At 41.4% G+C, this 9,491-nt stretch overlaps 1 protein-coding gene across 1 annotated transcript; it reads right to left on the bottom strand.

Annotated features, from left to right (window-relative positions):
- Positions 1 to 1,876: 1,876 nt before the first annotated feature.
- Positions 1,877 to 8,753, bottom strand: PROKR1 (prokineticin receptor 1). Its single transcript, XM_051613313.1, has 2 exons — positions 8,087 to 8,753; positions 1,877 to 4,060 (listed from the first exon to the last, which is right to left on the bottom strand). Exons 1-2 carry the CDS (start codon positions 8,602 to 8,604, stop codon positions 3,364 to 3,366), a joined length of 1,215 nt encoding a protein of 404 aa, XP_051469273.1. The 5' UTR covers positions 8,605 to 8,753; the 3' UTR covers positions 1,877 to 3,363.
- Positions 8,754 to 9,491: the final 738 nt, after the last annotated feature.

Below are 9,491 nucleotides of genomic sequence, written 5' to 3'. Positions count from 1 at the left end.
CTTTGCTTTAAAGAAAATTATAAAGTGGAATGTGGACACAAACAGCAATGGACTTCTGCATAGTTCAAAAGATGGAATAAGCTTTCTCTGCAGAAGTGAAATTCAGATTTCTTGCTTATTGCAGCATGCATGTATTCTGTTTCTGTTTTAATTTCCAGAACTTAAAAGTTTACCAGATTTTCTAGACTGTCTCTCAACTTCAGGATTCCTATGTAAGCATCAGAAATGAGCATGACCTGAAAATATGGGACAGAGTAATGCCCTAAGCATGTATCGGAGGGCAAAATTTCTGAGGGATAAGTAATTTGCTAAAACCCTTTGACTTTTTTAAAATTCGAATGCTGCTACACTGATTTTGCACACAGCTAGCAGCTGGGTGCATTTGAGCAACGCCTTGCCATGTCTGTTCTGCCTTTATTTCCACTGGAAGGAAGGTTGGATGTATAGGCTGAGGACAGATGGATCTCAGGAGCCCTAAGGGAGGCCGTGGAGCACATCCAATGACCAGGTTTGATGTCACTTTGACGCTTCTGAGGCAACTGCAGCACAAACAAGAAAAAAAAAATGAATCTTTCCCAATACAGCATCAATCTAATTAATGTTGTGGAGGATATCCGTAGTGAGTAAACAGGTTAGAGACAGGGACACAACCTCCTGTGGAGTCTGTGATTGCAGAACAGCTCATGAAGAAAAAAGTCCTCACTTTTTTAGCTCAAGAGCTGGTATTTTGGTGAACAGGGTCTATTTAGAGGAGAGAACGTGACAAGAATACAGGTGTTATGGTTTGAGAGACCCTGGCACGGTGTTGAACGCCTGTAAGAGGAACTAGAGAGAGGGTCCTTAAGACCCTGAAAGATCCAGGAGGGTTGGAAGAGGGGGGGGGTCAATATTCTCTTTACTTCTTGCCATACTCTATAAAAGCCATGATAACTGGAAGCTCAGCCCTTTTCCTTCCTGCACCACCTTCCTTACGGTTGCTGCTTGGGGATTCTTCAGTTTTCCACATGCTCTCCAGAATCCGACTCCATCTGGTGCTGCGAGGAGGCCGCAGACCCCTCTCCTGAAGTGGCCTTTCTGCAAGGGACTCTCACTCCCCTCCCTACTCCTGCAATCAGCGAGATCGGTTTTGTATGTGTTTGTATATAAGTGTATATCTCTGTTTTTCCTCCACATGTTACTTCCTTACTGGTGTTATAGTAAATTCATTCCTGTTTCAACTTCCAACCCTTAAGTCTCCCTTCCTTACTCCCCTTCTATCTTCCCTTGGGAAGGTGGAGGGGGGGTAATAGGGAGCAATTCTGCCTTCTGCTTTGTGGTTCACCCTTACTGTTTAAACCTGGACATCCCCAATGACTAGTACAGGTTTTGGGAGATAAATATGTGTGCATGGTTTCAGAAGAAACCATGACATTTCAGGAGAAATTACAAGATTCATCCTCTTGGTCATGATATACTGCAACTCTTTGGTCCTTTAAGTTTCTTTGGCTGTCTGGAAAACAAATGGATTTGGTACTTAGCTCTATTCAAAGATGTCATTTTGAAGAAAGATTTCAGAAATTGTTTCACCTAACAGAGCAAATGATGAGATCCTCTCCAACGTGTCTTTTTTAAATGCAGCTAATGAGGAGAGGATTTGAGCACTTGAATGGATTTGAATGTCCCTTTGCTGTTCAGTTCAATTGGTTGGCCTGGTAGGTTTTTTTTTAGCAGAAATGGGATAATTCACATTAGACTCTTGGGTAGGAAAATTATGGCTAAATGAAAACAAAAAAAATCAGAATGCTCACTGATACTGATTCCATGTTTACTGTTTTATTAGCAGGATTTGATGCTCACTTTAAATTCACAAATAGACAAATTATTTACAAAAGCCATTTACTCCAAAATTAGGCAGTACCACATACTTTAAAACAGGAAGCATTGCCATCACAATAAAAAAGACTTTATTTCAATACACAAAAGTCCATGGTATCCTATGTGTAGTTTAAATGAGTAGCTATTTCTGCTACCATCACCTGATTGGTCATGATTATTAGTTAAGAAACACTCATCCTGGAGCTGCACAAATTCAGAATAGTAAAGCAGGACCAGAGGAGGCGTTGCAGAATTCACCTTGAGTTGTTGCCTCACATTCGGCCAGACAATGAGCTACTCAACTCAACCAGTGCCTGGCTTACTGAAGCCTAGAGTCTGTCTCCATTGCTTGCAGAAATACCAGTTGTCTCAAAGTCTCTATGCTATTTTGGCCTTACTTGCAGGCCAACATTTGAAGACATGCACAGGTGGGGTAAGATGACTAGGCCTGGTTCAGTGGGTTGGATGTTTTCCCACTAACATGCTATACTTTTATATGGGTCCCACTGGAAAACTAGGTGAAGCACATGAAATGCTATCTGAACATAAGGAACACTCTTGTACTGTGAGGGCTGTTGAATACTGGCACAGATGGTCCAGGAATGCTGTGGAGTCTCAGTTCCTGGAGTCAGTCAAAGCCTGACTGGACACAAACCTGTTCTAGCTGACCCTGCTTGAGTATAGGGGTGGACTAGACAATGTGGAGATGTTCCCCACCTCTATGATTTTGTGACTGATTCTGTGAAGAATTCAGTGACTCAGGGCAGCAGAAGATGGCCACAGGATGCCTGAAGGTGAGAAAGGAACAGGTCCCTTCAATATGTACTTATGCCATTTCCAAATACATGGTAAACAGAGTAACACTTAGATAAAACTACAGAGTGGAATGTTGATAAAATGTTCTGAAACAAGTTGTTGCAGGAAGAGACTTGAGGTTTTCACTAGACTGTGAAGCAGTATTTATCTTTGTGAAGAATGTAACTTTCGTAAGAGCATGCTGCACACAGGACAATATGAAAGCTGGTGGCCTGTAGACTTCAAGGAGCTTCATCATGATGGGTAAACAGAGGAAAAAGTGATATGAAGAAAAATGGGCTTTTTCGCCATCCTTCCTTTTGTGAGCAGAAGGAAAACTCTAAGGGATTAAGAGGTTTCTTTTAAGAAGAAACAGAGGCCTCATTGCTAGGATCAGCAATCAACTCTTCCATCACTGTAATACTTTAATGTATTCATAGATGTTTCTGTTCACCTTAGATTTTACACAACTCTAAAATGAGTGCCTTCATCTCAGATTTACAGATAGGTGAACTGAAGCACAGCACCAGTCTGAGTGATGGGATTATACAGCCATCCAGTGGAAAAGAGTTCCGGTGGAAATGCACTGTAGGCTGCTTTCCAAGGGCCCTCACCGTGGTGGGCATTCTCCCAGACAAGGGAGAAGCTTCTGAGGAAGCCTTATATCATTTTTACCCCCTCTCCAAAATACGTGTTATTAGAACTGCTTAAAATTTATTTCAGTTTTATGCAGTCCACCTCCTCTGTGACTGGCATCGCATTTGTTCTCAGGTCTAAATCTGTGCTAGATTTGCTTCCATTATATGTTGATCTCCATCTGAGCAGCATGATCTTCTTGAAATACTTCATGGTGTTATTTTTCACAGTAACAAAACACATGGTGTTTATCATGCTGTTGCTCATAGCAATGCATTCAACTATGTAGAAAGCAGTAAGATAATGCTTCTCTTTCACAAAGATAGTGGGGAAAAAGTCACGGACAATTGTGAAACCATAGAATGGTGCCCAGCAGAGAACATAGGCAGTCAGGATGCACATTAGTACCATGACAGTTTTTCTTCTGCATCGAAGCCTCTTTCTGATCTGCTCTGTCTGAAATCCTGGAACAGTTTTAAACCAAAGCTCCCGAGAGATCCTGGCATAACACAAGGTCATCGTAATCACAGGGGCAACAAATTCAATGCCAAAGATGAAGAGGAAGTATGATTTGTAGTACATCTGCTGGTCAACTGGCCAAATTTGTCCACAGAAAATTTTCTCTTGGTTTTTCACTATAAATAACACTGTTTCAGTAGCAAAGTATGCAGATGGGATAGCTACAAGTATGGACACAATCCAGACCAAGGCAATTAGGAAGGTTGCTGTTTGATAATTCATGCGTGGTTTCAGTGGGTGAACAATGGCCAGATACCTGGAAGAGATGAACACATTAAAAAGGAAGTCTAAAAACACTATTAGTCCGAACACACTCCAAAATACAAATGTACAGAATTGGGCAGAAGGAAATTGCTGTAATTCTTAAGGAGCAATCCTAACAAATTTGTCTGCAAGGAGAGTTAAGAAAATTTTCCAAAGTAGCAGTTTAGAGCTGAGTTCTTAAATCTAGGCAGAAACCCTTGAGTGGCTGAAGGGTTTGTTAGGACAGTGGGTACCTGGCAATCTGGAAATCCGAGTGCATGTGAGGGTGTCTAAGTATGGTTTTAAGACCTCAGTGTTAAACTCCCACCTGTTAACAACATCAAACTGAAAAAGCTGCAATTTTCTATCACAAAATTTTCCTTTTAAACACTGATCACATGTGGGAGTTACAGAAAGATGGGAACAGGAGAAAGAGTGGGAATATTCCTGTTACTGACAAATACATTTGCAAGACCTATCACAATACATAGGTGATGTCATATCCAGGACGTGCCAAGATACAGCATTTGCAAATTCTTTGTCAGACTCCACATTCAAGCAAGAGTTTGAAACACACAGTAATACACGCCTAGTCAGGTGTGGGTAAAGAAAGACAAACACGTAGAAGCAGGAATATGTTTTGCCCAGGCAGAAAGCTATTCAAATACACTTTCTTTTAACCAAAAAGTCAAACATACCTAACAGCGTTTCTACTCTTTTCTTGATTATTCCATGGGGTGCAAAGAGCTGAAACGGGTGCTAAAGAACAGTTGCAGGTGAACATGTTTTCAAGCCACCAAAAAAGGACTGTGTATCCATTTGCTGCCCATGCAAATTTTTGTTTCATCTGCTGGAGGTGACTATTGCTAATTAATCTTAAATATGCTATGTTAAGTAATATGCCAAACCATAAAACTTGAGTTAGATATTTGCACTGCTTATGACTGCAAAGCTGCAAGGTGCACTGCAGTGTTTCACAAAGGCATGTGGAGAAGTGGAAGTATGTTGTTTGCAAAATCCATCAATTGCCCTTGATTCAGTTAAAAAGTGGCCAGGTTCAAACGGCATTCTCTCTGAGGTTTTTTGTTTGGTTTGAGGTTGGAGGGGTTTGATATTTTTAAGAAGCTATAGATGTAAGAGAGGCTTATATTAGAGTACACTGTCCCAGATGGATTAGGATATTTCTGCTAAAAGGAGGTTTTTATCAGAGACACTTCAGAACTCCCAGTGCAGTTGTATTTAACACAAAGGATTGTTTCAATCAGTGGAATTTCTCATTCATTCAGAAGCTTTTCTATCTGTATGTATTCTGTGTATAGATAGCATCCACAGGATACATTCATTCTAAAATAAAATGGAAAGTCAGCGGTGCTTTTCATCACCCAGATCTTGGAATTGTTCATAGATGCTAATAGTGCAGGCTAGAAGTCAAAGGACTGCAGAATTACTTGGCCTCAATGTGGAGCTAATAAATGAGTATTTTTAGTTCAGATCCTGTGGCAACAAGCTTGTGGGATAATGTATATGTATGCATTTGTAAGTATGCATATCTGCTCAGCAGAATGTTTGGCTGGGTCGGGTGAATCTCTATAAGACAGTCAGGAGGGAGCTTTTGTGGTGGATTTTCCTGATTGTCATTGCTTACCACACTTGGGCTGTTACTGTGGTGTGGTCCTGAATCACATGAAACAAGTTCCAATGAAGCTGACCTGGAAAATGTGCTCCAAAACTGCACATAAAACACACTGAGTGCCCATGTATGTTCAGTCCAGGGGACCCAGCTAAAGCTAAACCCCACAGAATATTTACAGCATGGACCCTTAGCATGAACTCCTGCTCTTCGAATCTTCCCCTTTCATATTGCTTTATTTTCTAGTGTAGGTCTGACCTTAGATATGTGAAATTCCTATGTTTCATGTGAATTGACATCAAGGAGATTTAAAGAGAGCCCTACCAGAGGGAAATCCTGTGGGACAGGCTTACCCTCGTGACACAGGTGAGCCCTTTTAAATGATCTAAATATGAAAATACTTTTATTAGGACCCTGGTCTTTTTAGAGACTGAAGTCAACAACCCACATGACATAACCAACATGGAATGGTTGATTGTTAAATGAACAACATTTCTCTCTGTTTACCAATTCAAAAGCTCGCAGAAAAAAAAAGCAAAAAAAAGCAGTGAAACCAAAACAGTGTGTTCTTACAACAAACTTCAGTGATTAATCATTTCCAGGGTTGTTTTTAAAGATGTCTGGGAAGATATGCTAGAAACAATCTGATTTCTTAGCAGACTTAAGGACTCAATGACCCATGTTACTTCATCGACCTGCGATGCACTAGCAGAGCTTTCCAAGAAAATATTTTGCAAGTTGAAAAAGATAAGTAATAGAAAATGGTGATGCATGCATGATAGTGTCTAGGAGCCTAGTCCCGAGCCCTCGGCTGCTGTTCAAAGGTTATTGTGTTAGAAACTTATTAAGGATTTTTTTTCCCAGGAAATGATTGCCTTTCCCCCGCACCGTGCAAAACATCTCTGAACTTCCTCAAAGTCTTTCCACAGATTTCTGTTGACGTCAATAACAGCTGAATTAGCCACACACAGGTGGTATCATGCAAACATCAGCAGGGTTAACTGTTCCAGAGCTGTCTTTTGGATCAGGTACCAAAACCTATGCAACATCAGATGAGAGTATAAAATGCCATGTGAGAGAAATTGGGGAAAAAAAGGGAAGGAGGGTGGGGATCATACATGGTGTATATGCAGAGGTTATACAGAGATTTATATTGTGTTTATACACAATAGATGCCTTGTGATGGCCTTTCTGTAAAGAGTTTACTCTGCAGGTCTCTGGCTTTCTGTGAGTCAGTTGTGTCAGACTTGTGTCAGTTTGAAGCTGATCCTTGCTCAACACCTGGGTCCGTCAGAGTCTGCAGTGCACAAAGCCAAGAGAACAGGAGTCATAAGAAAGAATGCAGTTAAATGATAATGTTAAAATTCCTGGAGTGAGAGGCAGGCATAGAAGTATCTCAGGGCTGCAGCATAAAGCAGATAGTGTAACAGGTGGATATCATTGTGTTCTGCTTACCCCGTTATGAAGGCTGTAGGAAAATCTCTCCTAAACTGGGTTGCTATGGCATTTTATTCTGCTCTGGACAGTGCCATAACTATGGGTGCCATAAATGACCTGTGAGTCTTTACTGACTTGCCACTGTGCCATCCTCAGAATGTCGTGTAAAGAACGAGGAGACTATGAGAGTATTTAAATGGAGAGGAGAGAGCTGCCTACACTCACCAAGCATCCACTTCTAGGTTGGAGCATTCAGCTAAGATATCAGTGCTATCAAATGGTTAATTTAATGACTGTTGGGCTTTCTCAGTAGAGCACAACAGCGAAGAACTCTATTTTGCAGGCTAGATAGAAGTCTTATCTTTTATTGTCCTTCACACAAAAACAAGAACTGGGAAAGACACCTTAGAGGGAGAAAGAAATATCCTGTAAGGCAATAACCCTGTTGGAAACTCACCTGTCAAATTCTGTATCAGCAGTCAACTGTTTCTCATGCTGAAAAATATTTACTTTGCTGTTTATAGAAAAGGTTAAACTCATAAAATCTGTGTAGGACAGTAGTGAAGGTTCCTTAGACATGTATGATTTGTACCAGGATTATATGGTGCTGAGGAACACCCTCGTCTCTGAGCGTTTCTGATTTGTCTCCTCTTTCTCTTATTTTATACATCCTCTTCTACACTTGAATCAGGCATATACTTATTTAAAATAAATAAATAAATAAATAAAGTTTTAATAAATCAACATTATTTTCACCTAAAAAGTTCAATCAAGAAATTTCCACTGAATTTTCTCCAGGGTACTGTCACGACCTCATGTGTTTTTTATGAAACAAGATACCCAGGTCTGTGTAGTACCTACCTTGACATCAGATCCTACAGAACAGCTGATTGCGGTAAAATCCTAGAAATCTGGGCAGCCAACCCCAGAAGCTCTGGTCATCTCCTTGTGCAGTGATAGCACCCCACTTACCTGTCAACAGCTATAGCCAGGAGAGCATTGGTAGAAACATAGAGGGAGACTGTCCGTAGGTAGTTGACTGAGGCACAGAGGACATGGCCATGCTCCCAGGACAGCTGCCGCACAACGTAGTAGTCCATCTCAAAGGGGCAGCACACGATGGCCACAATGAAATCTGAGATGGCCAGGTTGGCAATCAGCAGGTTGGTGAGGTTTCGCAGCTTCTTGTAGCGGGCGAGAGCAGCAATGAAAATGAAATTGCCGATGCCGCAGACCAGCATGATGCCGACCAGAGCCACCCCAATCACAATCTTGGCTGCAAAGAAGGTGCGAGTCTTGGTCATGTCTTCTTCACTGTCCAGTGGCAGGTCATAATCACTGTAACTGAAATTGAAAGGGAAGGAGAAGTTTCGCAAGGAGACTAAATCCCCATCGTGGAGATTGTAGATTGCAGCAAAGTTGAGGTTGATAGTAGCATTTGGGTTATGTTCAGCTTGCTCCATGGCTATGTCTGTCTTCTTTTGACACATATGTCTTGGCTGACCCTTGGTTTTGTGTTAGAGTTGCCCAGGGTGTCAGGGCTTGAGAGTGGCAGGCAAGAGACCTCATCCAAAGTTTCCTTCTGAGCAGTAGTTTACCTTGTCTTTATCCCCATGAGCAGCAGCCCCGTTTATCTCCTCCTGTGGGAACAAAAAGAGGAAACCATTTCCTGAGGGGAAATTACAACAAAAATAACTGTGTGTGAAGCGAAGCACCTTATTGCCCCACAGCTCTGTTGCTGGCTTTGCACAGTGGGAAGAAATACCCTGTGAAAGGATGCTTCCGTTATCACAAAAGCCCTTGAGTTGCATAATGCACCGGGTGTTACACCCAGCACTTTTATTTACCAATGATGAAATTTCGTTTTCAGCACACACTGAAATGACAACGTAGGAGTGTGAAATCCAGTTTAAACCTCTGCCAGCCTTCAAGCCCAAGGTGCTGTCATGCCTGTGCAAGATAAAAAAACTAAAATGAGATGATACCTCAATTTGCTGAAGAGTATCTGATGTGCCTTTTGGACAAAGTTTTGCTTTATGCTAGATGTCTCAGAGAAATGTGGTAGGTGAGAACGAAAGGAAAACTGATGTCTTGGCTTCTAAATACATTTCTTAATTAAGTAAGAATTGCCAGGACCCACAAAAATAGCAAAGCCAGCACTTTCCTTTTGGCAGTCATTTATTGAGTAAGGTGACCAAATTTTCAGCCAGCATAATCCATTATTGCTTCTCTCAAAGCAGTGGAACTCTGCCAATTTGCATAGACAAAATTTTGTCCCATGAACCAGCTTGTAGGGCTTTGCTGGGAAGGCAAATCTGCCATTCACAGGGAGAGTGTTTCCACAGTCTCTTGAGGTGAAAAAGGAAATCTTCCTTAA

The sequence above is a fragment of the Apus apus genome, chromosome 3 (genome assembly GCF_020740795.1).
Source record: "Apus apus isolate bApuApu2 chromosome 3, bApuApu2.pri.cur, whole genome shotgun sequence".
Classification (NCBI taxonomy): domain Eukaryota; kingdom Metazoa; phylum Chordata; class Aves; order Apodiformes; family Apodidae; genus Apus; species Apus apus.
The sequence above is the reverse complement of the archived record's forward strand: the minus strand, read 5'-3'. Positions and strand labels throughout refer to the sequence as shown.

Bases quoted from the DNA above. Each gene is read 5' to 3' on its own strand.
- PROKR1 (XM_051613313.1), bottom strand. From the start codon at position 8,604: ATGTGTCAAAAGAAGACAGACATAGCCATGGAGCAAGCTGAACATAAC. The intron at 4,061-8,086 runs GTAAGTGGGGTG...CATCTCTTCCAG, and splicing joins CTGGCTATAGCTGTTGACAG to GTATCTGGCCATTGTTCACC.